Source organism: Micromesistius poutassou (assembly GCF_964030765.1).
Source record: "Micromesistius poutassou genome assembly, chromosome: 16".
NCBI classification, from domain to species: domain Eukaryota; kingdom Metazoa; phylum Chordata; class Actinopteri; order Gadiformes; family Gadidae; genus Micromesistius; species Micromesistius poutassou.
In genome coordinates this window covers 15055083-15081842 of record NC_140286.1, presented here as the reverse complement: position 1 = coordinate 15081842, position 26760 = coordinate 15055083, and the positions used below count along the sequence as shown (strand labels likewise).

The following is a 26760-nucleotide window of genomic DNA, read 5'->3' as shown; positions in this document are numbered from 1 at the left end:
TATTAAGGGTAGCTTTCATCATATGTGTATAGATATAATCACCTTCAATGACTTATAATGAAGTGCATATTGAACACATGACTGTCAACCCGCTGTGTTTCCAGACACCTAAAGCAAGAAAACAAAGAAGAGATGTTCTCAAGGTTTTGCATTAATTGCATAAACCATATTGAGATGCCTACTTTAATACAAACATTTACCGCAGTATTTGTTGTGTTCGTAAAATATATATATTATCCTTTTTGGATAATCTGTCTATATATCTATATCTATATTTTTATACCGGTATTCCTGGAGGAGATGACACACAGTCCTAGGGCGGTGAGCCCTGTTCCGTCGCCATGGTAATCCTGGTAGAAATACAACTCCCACAAACCTAGGACCTCACTAGGCGGCGCATGCGCACTCGGTCCGTGCCATTATTTTTGTCTTTTGAAGCTTCAATTGAAGAACTGGGCTGTTGACTCTGGTTAAAATAATTTAAGATTTATATCCGAAAGGGGCTTTTTAAATCCTCTTATCGCCACGATTCATATACATGGATACGGAACACATATAGAGCACTTTGTGGCCCGACTACTGAGTCAGCTGCCCGGAGTGACAACCCCGCCGGAGCCAGCAGACTGGGTGTTGATCCAGCACCAGGCGGGCTAGCTGGCTAGCCGCCTAGCTTCTTAAGAACCAGAAGAATTGTGCAAGAACAACGAGAAGGAATAAGACTTTGACAACTGCACGTTGACACAGAAAGGGTCGCGGTTGTCCCTTTCCTGTGGAGCCTGTCAGGGGGATGATGGCACACCTCCGAGACATGCAGAACCAGGTAAGAGGAGTCTGGGATCCAGACTAGTGTCACCTCCCTTCCACCACCCAGACACAGAGGCGAACCCCTGGGTGTCTGAGCAGGCTGTCCATGGACGAATGGGTGGGAAGCGTGGAAACCATAATAACCAACGTCGATGTTGCATATGATTCGTAATAACGCTGTATTAAAGATGTTCACGTCATGCTGATGTTCACGAATGCTAGGAAAACGGTGATACCAATGGTAACACAAGGTGCTAAGATGTCTAGATGTCATCTCTGCCACCCAAAAACGACACATGACAACTTTGTATCTTCTGTTATGATCCCTTCATAATTTTTTACAGCGACTACAGTTTAGAAGACATGCAGTTCCTTTTGAGTATCGCATTAAAAGCACTAAGTTCAAGTGCACAGGCTTCTATACTGGCTATAATTGGACAAAGTGGAAACTATAATATTAAGATTAGCAACAGGTCATCTATAACTTCTAAGAATATAACATAGAAACATTTATCAAATATAAAAAACTGTTCGGCCATCAAGTCATCATCATTATACATTTCAGCTTAAACACCGTTTTTGGATAATTATAATTGAAACGTTTTAATTTGTGTAACCAGAATTCTCGGTTGGACCCTGAGGAGTATTTCACGAAGCAGGAGCGCATCGGCAAGGGCTCCTTCGGCGAGGTCTACAAGGGAATCAAGAACCGCACCAAAGAGGTGGTGGCCATCAAAATCATAGACCTGGAGGAGGCAGAGGATGAAATAGAAGACATCCAGCAGGAGATCACGGTGCTGAGCCAGTGTGACAGCCCCTTTGTCACCAAGTATTATGGCTCCTACCTGAAGGTGAGCAGCCTTAATCAAGTCCCATTCTACCTGTGTAGCTCTTAATCACAGTGACAGTCTCAAAGGGCTTCCCAGGCCCGTGTTATACAACACAATACAACCGAGGAACACTAAGAATGAAAACATAAAGAAGGGGCACTCCTTTGGGGTTAGGTCTGGAGTGCAATCGATGCCAAATGGGGCGGGCAGACAGGTAACATAGCACAAAACAAAGCAATGTTTAAAAGTTCTTACCTGTCTGCAAACAGTAATTTACCAATGCATGAGTATGTGTGTATCGGCTGCAGTACACACAAAACACAACAGCCAACCAACAATGGCGATAGTAACTGTGGACAGTCTTGAATCTCTTTCAGTACATTGATGTTGTGTGTGTTTTTGCCCAGGGGACCAAGCTGTGGATTATCATGGAGTATTTAGGTGGTGGTTCAGCTTTAGATCTGGTGAGAAGACACTTGTACTCGTCCACCTCTAATGCTCAAATAAACTATAATAAACAACATTTAATTATGTCAACAATTATCTTGTAATTTCACAGATACTCATGCCTTAATTTCTCTCATCTCTTCCTCCTTGTGTGGTCTACTAGCTCCGCCCGGGCCCTCTTGAAGAGACTTACATCGCTACGATACTCAGGGAAATCCTTAAAGGACTGGAGTACTTGCACTTCGAACGCAAGATCCACAGAGATATCAAAGGTAAGCAGTCCACTGCAAATTCCAGATCACAGGAGTCAACGTGAATGACTGCTATTGGTCTCTAGGCTAACTAGAGATTGGTACTTGTATCTGACCGGGCTGTGTTTAGTCACCGGTGTCTCTGTCTTGTTTGCATCACAGACATTGTCCCCATGTACGGACCATATTATAATGTCTTGATAAGCTCTACCGGTACTGAAAATAAAGACATAATAATAATGTACGGTAAAATACTGGGTCTTATATGCTATGTGTATGGCTTTAGTGGTGGAGAATAGTGTCAAGTTGTTGTTCTAAGCACTTACTTTAAATCAGCAGCTTAAATTTCCATTGTAAACTTAGTAAAAGCATATTAAAATAGAACATCACGATTTGCACATTAGAGTCCTGGGGCCATATTCACAAAGAATCTTACGGCTAAAAGTAGCCCATAAGTGGTGAATTTAGGAGAAACTCCTAAAAATAATGGGCGTGTCAGTCTTAAATTTAGGACTCCTCATTTATTTTACTAAGAGCAATTCACAAACTCCTAACTCAGTAAGTACTCAGTAACTATTCACAAAGAATCTGAAAATGGTTGCAGCAAGACTAAATGTTTTGGAGACAATGGAGGACTGCAAATTGATAAAGAGATAGGCTAAATCGTGAGGTATCAAACTTGTGGTTGAATTAGTGAATAGTGAAAATTTGTGAATATTGATATTCAATATTTAGCAACAGGGAAAATGCAACTTTGCAATGTCGACAATTCAGGAATATCGCAACCATCAGTGACAGTTAAAACACACAGGGGCAATGTTACAAATGTACCTTTAATCATCCTTAATTATTTAATATATTGATATAAATAAATCACTTAAACCATCATTATTTGTCTCATGTATTAATAGTAATACTTTAATCATAATTATTTCAGATATTGTCAGTAATAAATCACTTGAATCAATTTTTATTTAATATGTTAATAGTAAATAAATCACTTTAATCATCATTATTTATTTCTAATAATAATAATAAATCACTTTAATAATAATACTGAGCATTATTTAAACAGTAAAAGTGTAAGTTTTACTGTAAAGTAAAAAATAAAGTAAAAAATAATATAACTACTCTTACTTATGATTACTATCTAATCATTTATTGTAAGATGATATATTTTAAGTTAAGTTAAGTTAAGTTAAGTTTATAATCAGCTCAGTAGCAATTGGTCCTGGGACCAGTTGGGCTTTCGCTTGCGTTTCATGTCTTTGTCTTCGCTGTCATTCATCATGATAGGAGGACTTGAACGGCGGTATGGGGTGATATTTTAAGTGTTTAAGTGCTGGAAATATTCTCATTGGATAATAGTTTGCAGGGTGCTTTTAATATAATGCAATTTACGTATTTTTTAATGTTTGCTTTCTCTCTATAACGTGCATACAACGTCATTATCGTGGTCTGCACAAACGTGTCGTCATGCATGTATTCTGCTAACTGCACTGTCCATAACTATTTGATAGGACTTCATTTGACCGCCTGCACTCAACAATCAATCACCGTACTGATTGCTTCTAAACTCGTGCACGAGAATCGATGTAAGGGGGCGTCACTCTTAGTTCACGCTTAGTGATTTATTTAGTATGAGTAGGTCTCAGCGGCTTTGTGAATTACTTTTAAGAAAAAACTCCTACATAAAAACTTTTAGCGCGAGTTAGGAGCACTCCTAGCGGTAAGATAAAAAGCTTTGTGAATACGGCCCCTGGTGTCATTGCCCAACCACACAGGTGAGTATTGAGTATAAGTTCAGGACTCACCTGTTCAGAGTTCACCTAGGCTCTGCATAGCCACCCCCTCCCACCCCTCCTACTTATTGTATGTTGTACATCCTGGTACTTAATGTAGCATCTTATCCTAGATTTCTTTGTTGGAATGGGCTAACAATTGTTGTGCTTGGCAATTGGTTCTATGAACATCCTGACTGTACCAGCCATATATTGTTTCACCTTCTTCTGATAAATGTACTGTATTGTAAGTTGCTTTGGATAAAAGCGTCTGCTTAATGCCCTAAATGTAAATGTATATGTAAACAACTACTCCAGCCTCAGAGGCATTGAGATGGTGAACCGATCGAATATTAGAACTTCTCTGTGCCTCCCTCGACCTCAGCCGCCAACGTGCTGCTGTCGGAGCAGGGGGACGTAAAGCTGGCCGACTTTGGGGTAGCCGGCCAACTGACAGACACGCAGATCAAGAGGAACACCTTCGTGGGCACGCCCTTCTGGATGGCACCAGAGGTCATCAAACAGTCAGCCTATGACTTCAAGGTGCGCACAGAGGCCGTTGCCAAGACCACACAGGGCTGTGGGCCGACTCCTCGTTCTTAGTTGGGATGTTTTGGTGTGTTTCAAGATCATTGTGGGTCAGTAGTAATATTAGGGAGGTGTTTTAATTGGAGAGGAACAAGCCTCGAGGTAAATGCATGACAGTTTACTAAACTGCCCAGGACTTCCAAAATCAAGGGTTTTCTGGCGTCTTGCAAGCCTGTGTTTTGGTATTTGTGAATAGAGAAAGGCCTTTTTTCTGAACTTTGAGATAAAAAAAATGGACACACAACCATATTCACAAGTCTTAAATCTGACGTATTTAACATTTGTGTTTGATTGAATATTCAGAGTGTCTGCAGAATGTCCTCACATCACCCCTGTTCCTCTTCCCTAAGGCGGATATCTGGTCGCTGGGCATCACTGCTATTGAGTTGGCCAAGGGTGAGCCCCCCAACTCTGACCTTCACCCCATGAGGGTCCTCTTCCTCATCCCCAAGAACACCCCTCCCACCCTGGAGGGTCCCTACAGCAAGCCCTTCAAGGAGTTTGTGGAGGCCTGCCTCAACAAAGACCCACGCTTTGTGAGTGAAGCTTTGTGTGCGTGTGTGCATGTGTGAGTGTGTGTGTGTGTGTGTGTGTGTGTGTGTGTGTGTGTGTGTGTGTGTGTGTGTGTGTGTGTGTGTGTGTGTGTGTGTGTGTGTGTGTGTGTGTGTGTCCCCGTGTGTGGCATGAAACCCAACAGCCCATCACCACCAGCGATGGCACACTGGCCCAATGGTTGTTGGGGCAGTGTGCAAGCGCCTAAGATGTTATGGTGGCCTGCATCTCCCTCTACATACCAATCACTTGGAGTCATTTTGAGTCCTAACAGTCGGTCAGAAGAATGAGCGCACAGACCCTGACCCTTGAGAGAAGTGTCAGTCCTGAAAGGCTGGATTGGATTTTAAACTGTTGTTCACTACCTGACATAGGAACATCACAAATAACATTTAGACAGTAAGGACGAGCGATTGAATGTTTTGCTTAGCAACTAGGCAAATATTACAACCGAGAAGAAAGAATATAAATTGTGAAAGGATTAACTTTAGATTACTTCTATTATGGGTTGAAGCTGGAAGCACTCATTCCTGATGGGTTTCACAGTGAATGATGAGCTTTGTGCCTCCCTCTCTCTCCCTCTCTCCTCTCTCTCCCCCTCTCTCCCTCCCCCTAGAGGCCCACAGCAAAGGAGCTCCTGAAGCACAAGTTCATCACGCGCTACACCAAGAAGACGCCCTACCTGACAGAGCTCATTGACCGCTACCGCCGCTGGAAGTCAGAGGGCCACGGGGAGGAGTCCAGCTCGGACGACTCCGACATGTGAGACAAATCACACACACACACACACAGGCCGACAGACAGACAGACGGAACAACAAGCAAGCAGACAAGCAGACAAGCAGACAAGCAGACAAACACAAATCCCTCACCTGTTTTCCCTTGTTTTTATAGTTTCAAAAGCTGCTGTTCCCATAAAAGCAATAAAAACATGAGGATCTTATACACAGGATCATACAAAAGATGTGATCCATCGAAGCAAGAGCAGGGCCACTACAACGCCCTGACCTATCGTCAACACCTTCAGGCTGCAGGACACAAGTCCATTACAAAGAAGTGTTTACGTTGGTGTGATGTTCAGGAGAGGAGGTGTGGACACTACCGTCTGGGTGCACTAGGCCATGGTTGGAGTGTTTCTCACCTGTCTCCATCCTCCGTGTCGGTTCTCAGGGACGCCGACGGAGACGACAACCAGTCCCCCATGTGGACCTTCCCCACCGTCAGACCCAGCTCCATGAACAAGCTGCAGAAGGGCTACACACACACAGACCAGGAGGTACACACACACACACACACACACACACACAATAGGTAGACACGCACGCACGCACGCACGCACAGACACATACAGACACAAAGACCAAGAGGTACACACACATAGACACCCTGAGCTGTGCAGGCACAGACTGAGCTACACCCTAGGTGAAAAATGAGGGCAGGAAAGAGGGCATGGAGCTCCTATCCGTGCTAGATAAAGAGACAAGCCCACATCCTCCAGAGATAAAAAAAGAGGCCAGATGAAATGCCCACATAGGCGACAGCGCAGCCTGAGGGCAGCAGACCGCCGTCCAAACCCACCCTCGCCAGAGAGAAGATCAGTAAAAGCACTAATGTGAATTAGAACTGTGTGTTCAGTCTGTATGTATTATATAGCCTACACATATGAAGTAGGCCTATACCAAATGGATGAATTGTCTCTCAAACCATTGAGCCCCTCAAATAGTTTATTACATCATGGCGGATATAAATGTGTTGGTTACGTCTGGGTGGAGTTCTCAACCGCCTGATTGTGGTTATTTATTTGTTCATGTAGTAGCGCAGGTCATCGTGTGGCACTCTGGGAAATATACGTGAGACAATGTCCAATGTGTAAACAAGACTGATCTGAAATAGAAGTCCATCCCTGAGCTAATGAGAAGAAGAACAAGAGAATATTGAACGTCAAAATTAATTCATGATTGCAGATATAATTGGGGGTCTTACGTCTGTCACGCTTAAACAAATCAATCATATGAAACAATAGGCTTTGATATAAAACCTAATATAATAAGTGTGAAAACCCGAACGAAAAACACTCCAGCCATTCTGTGAGATCTACTAAACGTAGGCCTAATACAAAACATCATGCAACTTATTAGCCTGGCTACTGCCAGACCAAGCTCAATCGTAGATTGCACGTTGGTCTGGGGAGGCTGCTGTCATTTTCTTCAGCACAAGAGCACAAGCTCAACGGGCCTAGTTCAAATGACTCTGTTGTCTTTTCCCTGTCGTCCCCCTGGCACAGCCAATAGCGTCCCAGGGGGAAAAGCCAGCTTGGTGATTGACTCCCGTACAAGCGTATCGGAAGCAGAAAGAATTGTATTGCTCCTCTCCAGACCCTTCTGCAGGGCGAATTCAAATGGAAGGCAGAATGACGCAGCTTGAGATAAAACTAATGTCCCATCAGCCTTACCTAGCCATGTTTTCTCAAAACGGGAAAAAAAATTAGCCCGCAATTTGTATTTCAACAAAACAAAATAAATGGGTATGCAAGCACACAACACCAATCGTGTATAGGACCAAAGCCCTGGTGGTCACATGGTAGTCACACCTTTGCACGTTCCCCCTAAGGGGAACACACACACACACACACACACACACACACACACACACACACACACACACACACACACACACACACACACACACACACACACACACACACACACACACACACACACACACACACACACACACACACACACACACACACACACACACACACACACACACACACACACACACACACACACACACACACACACACACACACACACACACACACACACACACACACACACACACACACACACACACACACACACACTGAGAACAGAAGTACACACCATGAGTCCTTTGTTTATAATGTGTTTGGTGTTTCTGTCCAGTCAGCAGATTCGGTGAAACGGCAACACAAGTCACAGTGTCTGTCTGCTCTGGTCACGCCCATCTTTAGAGAGGTAGGTCCACTCTGACAGTCCTTTAAAACTGCGTCTATGCTCCACTAGGCTCTTCTTGGCCATAAACGTTTAATGTGTTTCCAGAAAAAGCTTGTGGGTTCGAACCTCAATGAAAACCTGTAGACCTCCCTGAGCGAGATGCCTCACCTGGAACTGCTCCACAATCCTGTGTATCTATAGACAAGTGGATATTGATAAAAGCACTGTAAAATCGTTCTCTTTTGTGATTTAAAATGTTATAAAATGTTTACAGATCCCCATGTATTTTGGTGTAAATTGCTCCAGTGGTATGAATAGATAAGATCAAGGCCTAGGGGTAATGATCACAAAAGGTTCTCATTTCAAAGTGATTCACGTTGAACTCAGGAGCGTTATTAATGAGCACGACAGGGAGGGGACAGGGCCTCTCGCTCAGCGACACCACCGGGTAGTGTGTAGCGGACACAGGGATCGAACCCAGTACCTTTCAGCTGGGACATGAGCACTACTGCACCCTGACACGCCCCATCTCTCTCACCACGCGTCCGGCTCCGTGTCGCCCAGTTGAAGGAGAAGAGGCGGGCGGCCGGCGGGGGCGTGGGCGCCATCGAGGAGCTGGAGAACGCCTTCAACCTGGCCGAGGAGTCGTGCCCCGGCATCTCGGACCGTCTCGTCACGCACATGATGGAGAGGGTGTGCAGGTGAGGCTGAGAGAGAGAGAGAGAGAGAGAGAGAGAGAGAGAGAGAGAGAGAGAGAGAGAGAGAGAGAGAGAGAGAGAGAGAGAGAGAGAGAGAGAGAGAGAGAGAGAGAGAGAGAGAGAGAGAGAGAGAGAGAGAAGGCTCAGGAGGGAATTTTTTTTCATGGAACCAGGTTTTTGAGAGAGAGAGGTCGAGATGGGAGAGAGAGAGAGCTTCTGGGAAATAATTTCACCAGGGCCACTACTAGTCTTTTGACAATGGCTGGGTGCCTCGTGACACACCCTGTTTTAGCTGGCCTACAGGGCAGTTTATGTACTCTCATCAGTGATCACTGGTATCTTCTTGTTCATGTCGTGGTAGTATTTCCAGTATAGGATAGAAATGGGGGTTTTCTATGACACAAAGTCCTGGTTTAGTAACAGATAAAGGAGGACCGGGTGCTCTTCTGAACAGGAGTTCTTTGTCATAGTTTGGCCTTTGATTCATTTTGTTCTCCTTTTCCCAGGTTTTCCTTAAATGGTAACACCACCCCGTCTTCACGGTGAATGACCAGCTGGATGTAACCCCCGCCCCCCTCCCTTCAAACCAGGACCAGAGAGAAAATATAGTTTTTCTCCTCCCCCCCGCCCCCCCAACAAGATCTTTAAATTAGTTAATTAAATATTTTTACAGTTTTCTTTAAAGAATGGAGTATTTAAGATGACAAAGCCATGACATTCAGAGCATTGTGTATACCTGCAAGGTTGAGAATAAGTCCTATAATAAAGTCTATGGAAAATGTCAAACGGTTGTTTTTATTTTATTTCAACGATTTTGATGCCTGATGAACCCTAGAGAGGAAGGGGTAGCCAGAGGCAGCCACTGCTGTTCTGAATGATGGCTGTATTACACATGCTATGTTTAGAATGGCATTCACTAATTCATGATAAAGCATTTGATCAAAAGCTTGCTAGATGGTAGCAGGCTTACCAAGAGGTCAATTTAAAAATATTTTTGGATTGATAAGATCCATAAACATGTTTTATTCCTTTTTACATATTGTTCCTCCATGCAGTGGATTTCCTTCCCATTCAGATATGGATAGGCACATCATCCCACAGCAACCAGTTACCACCTAATGACTGGTTGGTGTCTTTTGGGTCCAACTCAATGAGGCTTAACGGTGCTTGACCCCACCCTACACTAATCCTCCTGGTGTTCCAGAGGTCAGAGGGAGAAGGCATCAGTAGAGGGGAGCTAAACCCAGCCATCCCCTGCCGCACAGGACCAATATGGACATGACCCTGTAATCTCTGCTTGGCATTAAGTTGCGATTAAAAGCAGTTGTATACAACAGGTAGGGTGAAGTACGTCGTAAAAGGATGAGTTTTGCTGTTGGTTGACAAAATATAACCAAAGAAGAAATAACGAGTATACTGCAAGTTTGCTAAAATGATTTATTACAACATATGCATTAATAACAATATTTTGTACTTAATAAATTTTGGCTAAAATGGCAGTAAGGTGGAATGTTCTTATAAACACTAGCCTTAGCTGGTGGAAGATATATTGGCTACACTGATCAAATATCCATATCACCCATATTATTCTATGGAGTCATAGAAACCCATCAAAAACAGATCTATAATCTATTTGGAAAATCCAAAAGTTTAACGTTCCACGTCTTCTGAACATAGTTCTTCGTGTCACTGAAATAGGACATGAACAATGGTCTTTATGTTTGTAAATCAGACATTGCCTAGCAATATTGCTACAGAAGTAGACCTCAAACCCTCCTTCAGTTAAATGCCAGTGTGTCATCGCCCCTACATATCCAGCTACATAGAACAAAACAAAAAAAGGTTTGTATAGTATGGGCCCGATGACACAATCTTCATAAACTGCTCCACATAACTCCTCACACCTCGTTATTCAGTCATAAAAGCATCACATTAAAACAGCTGGGCAGTTTAAATCTGTTTGGTAGCATGCACCACTCATTAACACTGAACCTCACGTGACCTTATACTGCGGACCAACGACGCGTCCGAGGGGGTCCACACACCATACAGAGGCACCTTACAGTCACAACGCCTCCCTCGTCAGAAAGGTCCAGGGTCAGGGTATTCAAGTCACAAGGAGAGCAGGACTGGGCGGACACTTTCCCCACACATTAACAGCAATCCTGGTGTTAATAATCAAGATTAGGGGCTGGGATGTAAAACGTCGAAGATGAGAGTTGATAGGCTGATCTGAAAACAGCTCTTCACTCAAAGTCTCACACATTCACACACAAACACGCGACCCAGGGGCGTCATGCCGGGATGAACGTTAAAGGGAAGCCTGTTAAGCACCTTCAAATGCAGACAGACTAATCAGCATGAAACAACTTCAACACACGCTTTGTCTTTGACGATGATGGAAAGGGGACTGTTTGCTGTAACTCTAGTTTACACAAAAGAAACTTCTTTTCACAGTTGTGGACTTCTGTCAAAAGAAAAGGGGGGGGAAATTCTTAAGCTATCATATGATAGTGGTTTATGGCCTGCAGGACTACCGTACATAACATTTCCAATGAGAAAAAATAAAATAAAGTAACGGTATCCTGAATGTTAAAAAAAAAAGGTGCTTCCACTAAACCGCTCAAATTACTTCATTGGATCAACTGGGAAAAGGCTGACATCTGCAAACTGGCAAGGTCAATAATAAGAAGACATAAACATAATACTGTGAATAGATATATATCGTTTGGTATAAAAGAAAAATCCCAAGTTCTAGTGAAATAAAATAACATAGTGGCAACTTGTACAGTCAAGGACCTCAAGGTCTCCCAAGCAGTCAGTCGTATTCAGCCCATAAGGCCATGGGCCGGCTCACAGACCTGGGATAGGACTGAAAGCATTGCATTATCATCAACGTCATCCAAGGACTTTTACTGTGAAAATACTGAACATTGAGATCTCCTTCTATTCAATGACCAAGCACAAACGTGTCCCACTGTGTTAGTGCTTCTGTGTGAGAGTGCATGCGCTCTCACCTTGGGGTTCACACATGATGGCCGTCTCCCTCTCCATCTCCTTGTTTCTGCATCTGGAGCTGCATTTTGGCTATCATCTCCTGCATCCTCCTCAGCTGTACACAAGGCAAACCATCCATATCCATGGTTGCAAGGACTTCAGTTAATGTATAGGTCAGCTATATGCAAGTGTCATCTTGAATATAAACAAAACCCAGACTTTCTGATCGCAGGGAAAGAAAGAACCATTCTAAAAGTGCCTAAAATCGTTTTTAAGACACACTAATAACAAAAAATAAAACAGGGAAACTACCATCGCCTCCTTAAACAGACAGGAAGTGACACGTAGAGGAGTAGGGGAGGGAGCTCACCTCAGCTTCCTTCTCCTGCAGGATCATGTCCTTGTCCGTTTCCTCCGGCTCCGGGCCCTTCCTGTTACTAAACCACACACACACGAGTTAGTGCCGCGCCACATGCTAACATTTAGGCTAAGATTTACGAGTCATGATTATTTTTAGGGAAATGTCAAATTCAATCAAGTGTTGGTTTTTCATTCAAATTGAGATTCCTAGATTACCAATAATACAGACCCAATTTTAAACCATTCAAGTTTGAGTGTTTTCATTTCAAATCTGTGACATCGGTGTCAAAGCATTTCAACGATTGGAACTTCAAAGCAGGAACAGTGAGAACCTCCACCATGCAGAGGACGTCTGGTGTGCGTGTGGGTCGTGCACGTGAGTGTGACAGGCATAGTAGCTGAGCCTTTGTTTCTAGAAGCATTAGGCAGAGAGAAGAGCGGCAGCATTTAAAGCAAGAGAGAGAGAGAGAGAGAGTGGCGTCCATGTGGTTTGGGTGGTGTTATTCTACGAGAGGAGGGAGAGCGGGTGTGAAGAGGGAGCTAACAGGTTGAAAAGCAAGAGATTAAAACAAGGGAAGCTACGATGTACTGTCAGGGGTGAACAGCGATACCCCCCTCCGCCGCCCAGAATAAATGAATCAGACTGTACCTCCGTCACGGTCCCTCAGGAGGAATAGACAAACCAAGACTGCCATCGTTGGAAAGATGGCGAGCCAACTAACAGGAAGTGAGTAAAACCATTTCCTGTATCCTGGACTGGCTTTAACAGAGTCTCACATTCACATCTAGCTCCATTCAAATGAATAAAGAAAAGTAAACCAAACCTAAGTTAAAGGGAGAAAATAATGTGATGTTTACCATTTAACTACTATTCAAACCCGATGCGACTCCAGATCAAAAGCGCTGAAGTGGACAGAATGATACTCCGTTATAATCCATCACACTGTGCGACATCCTGTAGTACAACACCGTTTGGAGAGTTGGAGGAATGGGTCTGGCTTTACTTCATGATTGTGATCAAATTAACCAATCAAAAGCAAGGACACTGGCCATTGCAAACACAACATCTCCTGCCTACATCTAAGTGACCCCTGATGATGTGGGTGGTCTGAGAGGGAAGGGAGGTATGGAAGAAAAGCAGGCAGACAGAGGGGTACGTACGCAGGAGAGAGAGGCAGAACATAACCGTGTGATGACAACCTGCCACCGCGCTTGAGGCGCTCCGAGCGGAAGTTCTCGTAGTGCAGGTCCTGGGTCACCTCCTGCAGGTCCTGCATGTGGGTGCTGTGGAGGAGGAGGAGAGGCAACGGTTCAGCCAATCAGTGTCAGAGAATGGAACAAGCTCTGTGGTTTGATTGGAGTAAAACGGGCATCATTGTGGGCCTTCCGTTAGGGAGAGACTTGAGCTGATGATGGTGATAAAACACTCGCACACATTTGCTAAACGAATCCCAGCTTCAGCCGTTAAGCTGGGCGTCTCCACGTCAACCACTCACATGAGCATGGTGCGCAGCTTGAGGAAGTCGTTGTGCTCGGGGTTCTCCACCTCCACCACGCCCCAGGGGTACAGGCGACCCCTCACCTTCTTCCCCTTAGCCTCGATTTGCTGGTTGGACCCCACCACCGCGAACGGTATGCTGGCCTGGAGGGAGGAGCGTGTGGGTCCAAGAGGAAACGTTAAAAGGTCCCCGTTTCAGCAGCAGCTGTGGTGAGCATTGGCCAGGTCTAAATCCACCCTCTATTGAACTCACACGTGGGGGGGTCCGTCCAGATGGATGGATCAACCCAGCCAGCATTACCGGTGGACTGTACCAACTGGTGGGCAGATCTATGAATCATACTTCTGGGTGTGCCCTCCCTCCCATGCTACATCACCTATTATAGTCATACATTAAATGTCCTTTTTTTGACGACAACGTTTTCAACCGTTCGTAAACTTTTTTCCGTAAACATTTTTAACTGGATGAGATCTCCTGTCCTTCACCTTCGTCAGACTGACGTCACTGTGCATACAGTTTGTAAGTGTCACAGATGATTGAGACGTCTACTCAGGGCTAACCTTGAGGATCCTGGTCTGCTCCTTGAAGTCCTCGTCCTCGTCGGACTCCGCGTCAGGAAGGTGGTAGATCTTGATCCCGTGTTCGTCGATCTCATCCAGAATCTACACCAGTGTGCAAACCCCATGTTAGTCTCAGATCCAGCAGTCCTACAGAGCAGGACCTCTTGGGGAGGGACGGCCCAAGCCGGCCCGCTCATCAGAGACTGACACGGTTCCTTACAGAGAGGTTCTACCCAAGAGGAACTCATCCGTGGAGTGGATTAAGCTTTCAGGAGGGGACTTTGATTCTGGACTTTGTTATTTCTGTCTACACTGTGATGATGGGAAACCTTTAAGGTTTAACCTCCTTCAACATGATGAAAGTGAAGTGCCCCAGTCACCCAGATTTGATAGTCTGCTATTGGACTTTAGATTATGCATCCAACATCTGATTTGTGAGACTAACTGCATACAGATTATGACTAAATCTAAAACAGACACACATCTGGTTTGTGCTAAAGACAAGCTATGTTGTTACCTGCTGTTACTTCTTTTGATATAACTTTACTACTGACCAATTGTCTTGGAATATTAACCGTAATGTTTATATAAAATTGTATATACCTTGTTTATATAATTACTAACTATAATTACTTCATCTAATTCAAAGGTGTTAAGATAGTTTGCATTTCCACTGTAGCCGCAAAGTTTGACACTGAGGCCCACTGATTTCCTATAAGATTAACTTTTTACATGTTGTTCCTCCCAGCCCACCTCCTCCACCACACTAGAACAGCATGAAACAGGAGCACCAGAGCATTCTTTTCACCAAAACTGAGGGCATTCATGGCTACTAGTCACCACCACAAAATGAATGAAAAAACGATGGAATGACCCCTTTAAGACTGGTTTACCCTGCGCTTGAGCCTCTCCCTCTCCCGCAGCGTGAGCGTGTCCGCCTTAGCGATGACTGGTACCACGTTGACCTTGTTGTGGATCGCCTTCATGAACTGGACGTCCAGGGGCTTCAGCCTGGGGGAGGAGGAGAGGTTAACGTGTGGAGCAGCAGGGGAAAACATGTTTAGCAATCTTTACACACAAACAGGAGGAACTCCAAAAGGGTTCCACTTGCATTTAGTTTTACAGCAGACGCTTTTATCAAAATCAACTTACAGGTGAGGCTGCGAGCAAGCAAAGCATGCATTCAATATGTTCTGCATGACCACGTTAAAGAACAACTGAATATTATGTCGCGTAGCAGCAGTATTCAGACAGTGCTCAACTATCTCTACACCCTAAACCTAACACTAGATAAGTCTTGAATTTGTTTTACCTAGACCCCAACATTTTTCAAATAAAATTAGTTATTGGTCCCATAATAGTGAAACTGAAAGTGACGGAGGCTACAATCCAACCAGTTAGGAAGCATCCCGCTGGTCTGTGTTGTTTGACTGTAGGTTAACTGATACAGGAGTGAATGGAGAACCCACCCGTGGCCCAGCGGGGAGATGAAGTAGAAACAACAGTGGACTCTGTTGTCCACGATGTGCCTGCGGTTCAGGCCGCTCTCGTCATGCAGGTAGCGCTCAAACTGGTCGTCGATGTAGCTTATGATGGTGCTGAAGCTACAGGGGGAGAAAAGGGCAGAGGCCACATTTGTATGCAATCATTGTTGCGTATACTTACAATGACAGAAATGACAACCATTAAATGGATGATATTTCTCTTAAAGTGTTATAAAGGGGGTTCATAACGTGTGACAGAGTGCGTCCACAGTACCAGTCCTGGCTGTTGATGGCGTCCCCGTATCCGGGGGTGTCGACCACAGTGAGGCGGAGCTTCACCCCCCGCTCCTCGATCTCCACGGTGGAGGCCTCGATCTGAACGGTGCGCTCGATCTTCTCTGATGGAGGAGGAAGTGGAGGAAGAGGAAGTCAGAGACACGTGATTGGCTCTATGTTCGTAACACGTCCACAGAACACAATGCCATCTACTATTTAGTCATTTAGCAGCTACGTCTCCCCTACCCAATAGAGGGATTTAATTTAAATTGAGGGGATTTTGTTGACGCTTTTATCCAAAGCGACTTACAACCATTCATTCACACATTGACAGCGGAGTTATCCACGCAAGGCAACAGGAGCAGTCAGGGTGAGGCGTCTCGCTCAGTGACACCTCAATACTCAGCGGAGGAGCCGGGGATCGAACTTGCAACCTTCAAAACGTCAATCCACTCTACCTCCTGAGCTACTGCCGCCTCCCCATGTTATGGCGTTATGAATATTTTCTCAAGGGGTCAAGCTGGGGTTGGGAGACAAATTTAGCACCTTTCAGCTGGGAGTTGAACACCCTAGCCACCAGACCCCTCTGCCCCCCACAAGGGATTCATAACAGTTGAATGGGGTTTTGTGGACCTACCTGCAGCCCCAGGGATGATTCTCTCAGGGTAGAGGTCCGTGAGGAACAGGCTGTTGATCAGAGTGGACTTCCCCAGGCCAGACTCCCCTGAAGAACACAGAAGAGATCATCCATTAGATGGGGTAATGAGGGACCAATCGGTCCGATATCAACCCCACACCGCTTTGATATGGACCTGGCCTATGAGAGCACCCCTATTACACTGCTTTAGATCACTACTGTCCCCTTTGAAGGTGAAGAAAGAACAGAGAGACATTCTTTGCCACCACAATTTTCATGTCTTTGTACTAAACATTTCTAATAACTCAGGGTTTGCCAGGCTGATCAACACCAACTAGAGGAGGAATGCTTATGAGTCTTTTTACATTTATAATCCTACGTTCATCACAAATGTTTACCATTTAGTGTTTAAATTAGAACCATTTGATTGCTTTAAAGTGCTAGACAATGATTTTCTGATGGGCTTGATTTCTAGCTGGATGGAAGCATTACATTAGCATTGCTTCCATTGCAAACCGATTTATATCTCTGCCAATTTAACAAGCCCTGCTAATGCATTGTAATGTGCTGCCTATCAATAAAGAGGCCGGCTGTGTCCAATGTGAATCAGCCCCCATTGGCCTGAAGCTGAATTCCTCTACAGTGTATTTGAGGAAGACTAGATAGGCGGTGTACAAAAGGGCCTCTCTGTCTGCCTCCCCTGGTGAGAGAAGCTCACGGAGGATGGGCTAATGTTTAAAATATACTTGGCTTCTGACACCAACTGGATGAATAATGAGGGTCAAACATTATAAGAGACCTCAATATTAGCTTAAGCAGTTACAACATGTAGTTAAACATAATGTACTATATACAGTATATCCACCATTAATTCACAAGAGACCGAAATAGATCACTGTCCACCACAAAAACAAGCCATGATGGTTTTGATGTAGAATATTGGTTGTGTCCATGTTAAAGATGGGATCTTATTTACATTGAAGTATTCCGAAAATGCAGATTAATGGGCAAAGAGATAAACTCATAATTTCCTGTTCTGCAGCAAAATGTGAGTCTGCCAATGCAGAGAGTCGGCGACACACAAAAAAATGCATTCCACAAATGTTAGCACTTCCTGTCAGGCCACAACTGTTTTCCTTTCCACACTGGTCTCATCTAGTGCAGACGAAAATACCCCATACAGAAAGTGTTGCAGAGTCTGATAAGGTAGCAACCATGTACTCACCGACCACCATGAGGGTGAACTCAAAGCCCTTCTTCACCGATTTTCTGTGAACCTGATTGGGTAGGTTGGCAAAGCCCACGTATCCCGGTGTCTCTGGATTGGTGAACTGCCCTTGCTGTGGATACACAAGAACAGGCAAGATATACAGCTGTCAAATTAATTGTATTTGGGGAAAAATAAACACAAAAGATTTCCTTTTTTTCAATAAACCAAAGGGAAACTACTCTTTGACTCAGCATGAGTCCAGTGTAGGATTAAGTGCGTATGCTTGAAGATGAAGAACCACATTTTTCTTTATGACTAACAATGTGACAGGCTGTTATTAGAATCCCGTGGAGAACACAGGAACATCTGTTTTACGAAGTGAGTCCACAGTGAGGAAGAACATTTGAGCGGCAACATCTTGTGCGTATTTGCAAGAAGCACTCTTTAGCCCAGCATTCCAATGTTTGCGGCTCTTTATGGAGAGAGAGAGAGAGAGAGAGAGAGAGAGAGAGAGAGTGGGATAGAGACTACAGACAGGCAAGGCAGCTGACCGTTCAAACATTCGAATGTTAAGCTTCAATAGGAGGGGATTAACATATAACATTACGTATGTGTATGAGAAAACCATGTGTTCTCACGCTTTCTACAGACCCGCCCATAAGGGCATGTGGGAAACCTTGCTTTCTGAGGATCGACTTACATTTACATTCCATTGCAAAACTGTTCTCCGAGCAATCACACAAATAGCCATAAGAGTTGTTATTAAAAACAATTCAAGACTACAGCGACAGAAGCTGAGTGTTTCTCATAGAGTCATTGCGTTAGAAGGAAGAGACTGATCTGACCATGATCAAGCAGTTACTGCTGCACTGCATAAGCTTGTCAGTTGCTAGATGAATATATTGACTTAGCCGCTCACTGCAACTCACCTTCATTTTATCCGCCTGAGACATATCGGCATTCGTTGGATCTGCCATGGAAAAGATGTTCAAAACACACCAAATCAAGCACGAAAAATCACCCAACTGTTACAGAAGCATCCAAGCAAACTGTCGTTGAAAGCTGTCTTTGTGAAATGGAGTCTCTCTGTGTGGGGATGGAAGCCTGTGTGTGTGTGGGGGGGGGGGGGGGTGGAAGCCTGTGTGTGTGTGTGTGTGTGTGTGTGTGTGTGTGTGTGTGTGTGTGTGTGTGTGTGTGTGTGTGTGTGTGTGTGTGTGAGAGAGAGACAGGAAGTCAGGGTTGTGCTGTGAATGGTTGCCGAGCTGTGTTTCACCACAAAAAGTGGTTTCACTCCTTCAATTGGTACGACGGGCGGCCCATAAACATCCTCTTAATCACAACGTGGACAAAAAAAATAACAAGTTTAGATGACAGATTAGATGTATCCATGTGTAGTTGAATGTACTTGTATGTAGCCGCGTATAGCTTTAGTCACTGATGGGTCCGTCTGTCCGTGGTATTTCTTAGAGTATAATCCAATTTGTAGAAGTGAATCATTTGCAGGACATGTCAGTAGTCGTGTGTGGTCTTGACGTGTTATAGGAACACAGATGTTGACTTGTGTTTGATGACCGACAGCAGCCTGAGGTGTGGACGTTAACCAATATTATATGTTGTCGTTTATAGGAGATATCAGAGAGATTATCACTGGGCTTCGTCCAGCCCAGTGATCCTCATACTCTGGTACCACATATCTAACGCTGGTAGCAAGTTTCGATCAGACCGACCTCGTTAGGTCGGTCTGATAATTGAAACTTGCTACCAGCAGTAAGTTAGCCACAACACACAGGCTAGGAGAGAAAGTGCTTCATTATCTTCGATTCCATGCAACAATAACACAACCATAGCGTTGAGGTTTAATGCAAACATCAGTCAGATTAATTTATTCTCAAATACCCCAAATATATGGCGGTATAATATCTGATTTAAAGAGGTTTTCAACACTAACTAGCTATAACGACTAGCTACCTGCGACTTGTAGCACAGGATGTTGACTCAACCACGGCGAGGCGGTGAGTTTAAGTCAAAAATAACCGATGGATTAAGTTAAAAAGTGAACAATACTCCGATATATGCGTAGTGTTACCTTACAGGTAGTCCAATACTTTGTATATTTCTGTGGAGAAATAGTCGCAGTGATAAAGCGAAGCCTGGCGGACACCTCGGATTCTTCACATTCCGGTGAGCAGCTCCTCAGTCTGGACCACAATGCATCGCGCGATGAACCGGACGGGTTCTGATTTTCCACAGATTACACGAATTCATTCAATGTTTTACTTTTTAGCAGAATAAAATCATTGACCAGTCAATAAGTAAAGACAACAATCTGTTAAAATGTATACTAGCTTATTTTCAACAAATATGCCTCACTGAGGTACGATACTAGGAAAGTCGTGCATCGGGAACATTCGATATATTTGACATTCGCTGGTTTTCACAACGTTATATAAACGATTTATTCGTTCATATACCTGTAATCTTTCACATTTGTATGTGGCTCGTTGGTCTAGGGGTATGATTCTCGCTTTGGGTGCGAGAGGTCCCGGGTTCAAATCCCGGACGAGCCCAGTCTTTTTGTGTCACCAATTTTCACCTGTATATGTGTAATCCTTTGTGAAGATCAATTGATTGTAAATTCGGCTTGGATCAAAGTCATCACTTTCCATCTACTTAAATACGAATATAGTGTTACAACCATGTGGTGGAACAGCCAAACATCTACTGCCATCTTGTGGTCTACATCCGGTCCATAACATAATCAAGGTTCTCAAACATTGCCATCACCCCTCTCCAGCCCAACACCATGTTGTCATGTCCTGTGCTTTCCACCAGTAGACTAGGGTGTAGATTTATTTCTAAATATGTTAGCAGACTAATCATCAAAACGTCAGCTCCCATGGAGGGACAATGACGGTTTCATCAAGATGGTTCCAGAACATATAAGTCATAAACCAGCCATGGAGACCAGGCTCTTGACCCTTATTGGGAGAAGCTGGGTAGATACAGCTATAGCTATCTAGTTATAGGGGGTGGTTGTTGTTGCATGCCTTTATATTTTGGGTTAAAGTTTGAATTAAATTGCTTCTCCTATTCTCAACAACAATCAACATTTTTTACAATAGTAATAATTAATTGCATTTATATAGTGCTTTTCCATGTACCAAAAGCACTTAACATAGTGAGTCTGTGTCTGTGAGTCCACCTATTATATATCAACATAATAGGCCTAATAATACCTGTAATGAATGATGGAGAAGAAGTGATAATAATACTCTGTTAGTGAGGTCATAGGTCTGTGCACAGAGAGCTTCTTTCAGTAGCCTAAAGCATTTTTTAAACTTACGTTACGTTAACGTTACTTATAAATGAACACAATGATCCTTTTCCGAGGCCACCTGCCTACACTCATTGCCAACATAATCTCACTGCAGCAGCTCAAAGGGGGGAGAAAATGTGGAAGCTTTAAAAAAAAAAAGATGCTCAATTTCATGCTTGTCTGTCCTTACCCAGTAGGGGCTTATCGAATACTGTGGCCCCAGCCCCTCCTCCCCTTCTCCTCCTCTTCCTTCTCCTCCGCTTCCACTTCTCATCCTCCACCACTTTCTCCAACTCCTTCTCCTTCTCCCTCTCATTTTCCTCTTCTCCTTCTCCTCCTCTTCTCACCTCCTCCTCTTCTCTTCACCTCCCCTTCCCCAAACCCCCTCTCCTCCTCTTCTTCCCCTCCTCCTACTCCATCTTAACCACCTCTTCTCCTCCTTCCCCTATTCTCCCCTCCTCTTCATCCTCCTCCCCATTCTCCTCCTCCTCCAGGTGTCAACTCCAGTCATACAGCTGGACTTAACCCGGGTCCAGGCATCTGTCCGTTGAATAGCAATCCCCCGGCCTCCCCTGTCACGGAGCATCCCCCCACCACAGGGGGTACAATGTTTGTCATTATACCTTAAGCCCCTTGGTGGCAACACACACACTCGGTCATGTATGGAGTGAGGGATGGGCGCTGTTATGGACTGCTATAATTCCAACCTATGTTTAATTTATTTTACTGTTTGTTAAAAGGGTCTTTTCTTGCCACATTCTGTCATGGACGATAGCGGAAGGTGATAATACAGATAGACAGAGGGGATAGGAGAGAGGCTAAGAGAGAGAGAGAGTTGGGTTAGGTATTAATTCTGATTTGGGACACACATCTCTGGTAACTCATTGACATCACACAAGCAGACTTAACCATCACCTCATCCTCCAAACTATGTCTCTTACACACAGTTTTGCACCGGTCCAGAGTGAAAACTACTCTTTTGAACCAAGTGTCACTGTAGTAAATGGCAATGAGGTATCAATGGCCACAATGATTTTGTTTTATCTAACATACTGTTGTGGTGCTTCAGGATTTAAAAAAATGTAGAAAATGTAATGCATATATTTTAAATGACAGCCATCCCTTATATACTCATCATCCTTGATCCCAAGCTGAGAATAGCTCATGTACATTTAGATTGGCCCCTTGGGTCATACATGGGTCAATTTCATGATCACACCTTTCCTCTTTCGACCTGCTTGCTTTAATCCAATATCCTATCAGTGTAAAATAAACTAAAATGCAGCAGCCCTCAAACCACAACATACAGACACTTCCTCCGCCCCCAACCTAACCCCCTCTCACCATACTGTGCCATAGCCTCTCACCATCATCACCTCCTCTTAAATGCTCCGCCGTTTAAAATAAGTACTGGCCTGCTTAGCTGGCACCTCTCACTTCTTCAAGCCCAACTTTAATTTAGCCATGGACATTTTAAATCTCCTGCATGAACGCCACTCTGACTAATGCCTGGCTGTAAATGTGTCTTGTTGACTGCTGACATGGTTGTACTGCAAGCCGCCTGATGCTAAAGTAGCCCTCAGGTTTATCCCCAGATAGTGTGAAGGCGTGTATTAATTTAACCTAGTTTGGGCCGTGGCAGAGTGTACCAGCAAAGCAGTGGAAAGATCTCTCTGGCTCTCTCTCGCTTCCCCTCTCTCATGTTTCCTCCCTATCCTCCTTCCTCTGTCTCTCTCTCCCTCACCCTCTGTCTCTCTCTCTCTCTCTCTCTCTCTATCTCACTCTCTCTCTCTCTCTCTCTCTCTCTCTTTTGCTCTCTCTCTCATATATATTTAATCTGTCTCCCACTGTCTGTCTCTCATGCTTCCTCACTCTCATGCTTGCTTCCTCTCATTCCCTGTCTGTCTCTCTCTCTCTCTCTCTCTCTCTCTCTCTCTCTCTCTCTCTCATTCTTCCTCCCTCTTTCTCTATTTCTCCCTCTCTCTACTCTGCTCTCTCCCTCTCATGCTTCCTCCCGCTCCCTCTGTCTCTTTCTCCCTGTCCCTCTCTCTCTCTATCCATATCCCTCTCCATCTCTACCTCTTCCTTTCCCTCTTACTCTCTCTCAAGCTTCCTGCCTCTCTCTCCCTCTCTCTTATGCTTCTTCTCTCTCCATCTCTTTGTCCTTCTGTCTCTCTCTCTCTCTCTCTTAAGCTCTCAATCTCTCACACATCTCAGCCCTCCCCCCCTCTCTCTCGCTCTCTTCCTCTCTCTCTTCCGCTTCCTCACTCCCCTACTCCTCTCTTACCCTCTCTTTATCTATTTGCTTCTCTATCCCCCAACCACATCAGGATAGTAGCAGACCCAAAGCATATTTCATCACCAATGTGTCAGGGGAAAAGCTATTAAAAGCGATTAACTTTTCCTAAGTATGGGGCAAATAAGCACAAGATTTAGTGAAATCCCCCTCAGAGAGCCAGAGAATCTTAGGGATTTTCCCCCTGAAATGTTTCCTAATGGACCGCTCAGATGTGCCACCAACCCAAGCCAGTTTATTTTTTTATAATATGCCCACCACACATCTCGCACTAACAGGGGTTTCAATGTGTTTATGGAAAGCTGTGGAACTTTTCTGCTGAACTTTAGTGTACATGCAAAGAACTGCTTGTCTATTCAGTGGTTTGCAATAATAGGACTTTAGTATTTAATAGAATTAAAGTGACAATCCTCCTTCCAACCCTGTATAACAAACACACACACACACACACACACACACACACACACACACACACACACACACACACATATACATTTAAATGAGAGAGTGTCTTTGTAGCACCGAACACAAAAAGTCAATTTGACTCATTGAAGGAAAGACTGCTCACTCCAAGTGCATCATAGCGGATGACCATAAGGCACCTCAGATTAAAAGCAGGACATATAGGTGAACTAATCTGGGTGCAGTGGATTTAGATAACAACAGGCCAGTGAAAACATGAGGGCATTCGATTTCCTTAGAAGTGCTCCTATAATATACATCCATGCATCACGGCCTTATCTCTGTCTGTAAGCAGTCATGGGCTCTGGTCTTTGCGTGTCAATAATTCATTTTTTCCCCCCCTTTTCCTCTGACCCCTCCTTCACCTTGGGATCAAGTCAGTATGCAAGTACAGTAATACTATATACTTACTTTATTTTGACAAGATAACCATTTCACCATTATATGCTGAGCGTTATCAAGTAGACACTAATTATCATGCTGAATCAAAGTGGTATCCAATACAGATTGATTATATTACACCCTGTCCTCCAACCTAAACGACAGGTCGATTGATTATGTCGTACAAAACCTCACGTATGTCAAGGTTCTGTCTTGCCAAAATAAATGGATGGCATTCGTAATCCTATTCTAAAATGGTTTCAGCATTAAAATGTTTTTTTTATAACATTTCTAGCAATAAACATGAGTTTTATTTTCGTACTCTTCCGTCAGTGAATGTATATGATGATTAGTTTGTTAGTTAATCCAACTTCTATTGGTGGGTTGTCCATCCCTGACCCCAGGTTGCATATGTTGCGAGCTGAATCCATGTCTTTGGGTTGTGTCGTCATCTGATCTGTTCAGTGTATTTTATGTAATTGACGATGTTGTATCCAATTACAATTTTGAGTGACCCTGTGATCACATGTAGGCCTATTCATCCTTGGGGCGCGCTAGGCCCTGTTTTTGTGAAATCTATGTTCGCCGAATGCATTCAAACAGTTCCTTTTATAAAAACATTTTGGTTAACAACATAATTATGTCACATTAATACCGCTGTTAGACGATATTCTTTCAATCAAAACGTAGATTTACACCTGACCCAGATATTACATTTATTCTTCTTTAATACGGACGACGTACTTTTGTGGCGCACAACAAAGTCGTTCGCTCTGCGACCGCCAAAATAAATCCATTCCGACGGTTCCTTTTAAGAATACATTTTGTTTATCAAAGAAATCATTGCAAATTAAGGCCGCTTTTAAAGGCCGAAGAACATTTCTATAAAAGGCTACTAAAATTAGAAATATAATTAGTGACGCAAACACTCACTGTGTGTGTGTGTGTGTGTGTGTGTGTGTGTGTGTGTGTGTGTGTGTGTGTGTGTGTGTGTGTGTGTGTGTGTGAGTGTGTGTGTGTGTGTGTGTGTGTGTGTGTGTGTGTGTGTGTGTGTGTGTGTGTGTGTGTGTGTGTGTGTGTGTGTGTGTGTGTGTGTGTGTGTGTGTGTGTGTGTCTGGGAGGCTTGTGGGAGATCCAGATCTCAGATGACTGAACAGACGACAGAGAATGCTGCCCCCGGGCCACCTTTCTCCTTCCCTCCCCTCCTCCTCTCCTGCAGGTCTCCCTCTACCTGTCCCTCCTTTCTCCTGGCTGACTCCCTAATCCTCCAGAGTGCGTGGAGGACACTTTAGACATAAGAAGAGGAGATAGAGTCCCGGGGGAGGGTCGCTATCTCCGTACCCCAGGAGGGATAACCGGATTACAGACAGTTTGCACTGCTGGCCCTTTTTATTTATTTTTTCACCAATTCTTTTTTCTTCTCTACCTTCCATCGTTCTTTCCTTTTCTTCAGAGGAGTTATGATAACTCATACCAAACACTGTTTATAACAACGGTGTTTAGTTATACACACTTCAGTACACACTTTAGTTACACACTCAACTACACAGTCTAGTATACTGGATATACAGAGTGTGTGCTGATAGTCGCTCTGTGACAAACAATCCAAGATCACTTTGCCCTCAAAGACTCTGCAGCACACTGATTTCACGCGGAAAAACCAACAACATTATTTATTTAGCTTGCGAGGCCAACTCTTCCTCCAGCGTCAGAAGCTGTGGGCAGATCTTCTGTTTCTCTGTGGAAGGTAATCAATGTCTCTGCGTGGCGGTGCGTCCACCCTCTGTGTGTGCAGGCATATAGGCTACACTACGGCGCGCTGATAACAGCACAGCAACGAGGAGAGAGATCACCCGCCTGCCAATCACCTGGCAGCTCCCTGCACGGCAAATGGGCCACCGCTTTCCTAAAAGAAAAAACGTCTTTATCGTCTTCACGCCGCTGATGTGGAGCGCGCCGCTGGATCTTCGATGTCCATTTATTTGTGCCTTTGAAGAGGCGCGCGGTGCAGTGGATTATGTGAGTGAGGAGATATAAAGCCCTCCTCCCGCTCCTCCTCACCTGCGGCCTGTGGTGGCCTGGTATCTAGACTCACCTCTATCTCCGCGGCCCCATCCCGCTCCAATTAGTTGCCGCTGGCCCCAAAGTCTTGGACGACGTCATGCTTCTGACAGGCTGCTGCTCACACTGTATAAGCATACAGTCTGCTGTTCACTGTCAACACGTGCCGCACGACCCACAGCTTCAGTGAGTCACACTACACTTTTAAAAGGATGGTTGTTTCGACCGATTTTACCGTCAAGATGTGGTATTATCGATATAAAACACCAAATTGGTCTCCAAAATGATCTTCT

The 26760-nt window shown here is 44.3% G+C and overlaps 2 protein-coding genes and 1 non-coding gene across 5 annotated transcripts; 2 read left to right on the top strand and 1 right to left on the bottom strand.

The window, feature by feature from the left end:
* Positions 1-437: 437 nt before the first annotated feature.
* Positions 438-9683, top strand: stk25b (serine/threonine kinase 25b). Its single transcript, XM_084480878.1, has 11 exons — positions 438-820; positions 1425-1655; positions 2042-2098; positions 2245-2353; positions 4499-4656; positions 5052-5237; positions 5870-6015; positions 6423-6528; positions 8180-8251; positions 8795-8931; positions 9435-9683. Exons 1-11 carry the CDS (start codon positions 788-790, stop codon positions 9472-9474), a joined length of 1275 nt encoding a protein of 424 aa, XP_084337004.1. The 5' UTR covers positions 438-787; the 3' UTR covers positions 9475-9683.
* Positions 9684-10351: 668 nt separating this feature from the next.
* septin2 (septin 2) lies at positions 10352-20158 on the bottom strand (the record flags this gene model as incomplete). Of its 3 annotated transcripts, none has more annotated exons than XM_084480396.1 (13): positions 10352-11800; positions 11946-12040; positions 12296-12362; positions 13486-13569; positions 13782-13927; positions 14345-14446; positions 15238-15355; positions 15814-15948; positions 16103-16226; positions 16742-16828; positions 17967-18081; positions 18881-18921; positions 20038-20158. In XM_084480396.1, the coding sequence occupies 11 exons, from the start codon at positions 18902-18904 to the stop codon at positions 11954-11956; spliced, it is 1089 nt and encodes a 362-aa protein (XP_084336522.1). In that variant the 3' UTR covers positions 10352-11800; positions 11946-11953. The 3 variants fall into 3 exon arrangements, with proteins under 3 accessions (XP_084336522.1, XP_084336523.1, XP_084336521.1); XM_084480397.1 differs by having other exon boundaries at positions 20043-20128; XM_084480395.1 differs by lacking the exon at positions 20038-20158 and having other exon boundaries at positions 18881-18928.
* A 288-nt stretch (positions 20159-20446) lies between these two features.
* Positions 20447-20518, top strand: AC3HAE_031632 (transfer RNA proline (anticodon UGG)). The gene has a single exon. It is a non-coding gene; the product is annotated as a tRNA-Pro (tRNA).
* The last annotated feature ends 6242 nt before the right edge of the window (positions 20519-26760 follow it).

Coding starts and splice junctions, on each gene's coding strand:
- stk25b (XM_084480878.1), top strand. CDS start 788: ATGATGGCACACCTCCGAGACATGCAGAACCAG. Junction 4,657..5,051: donor AGTCAGCCTATGACTTCAAG/GTGCGCACAGAG, acceptor CTCTTCCCTAAG/GCGGATATCTGGTCGCTGGG. Junction 6,529..8,179: donor ACACACACACAGACCAGGAG/GTACACACACAC, acceptor GTTTCTGTCCAG/TCAGCAGATTCGGTGAAACG.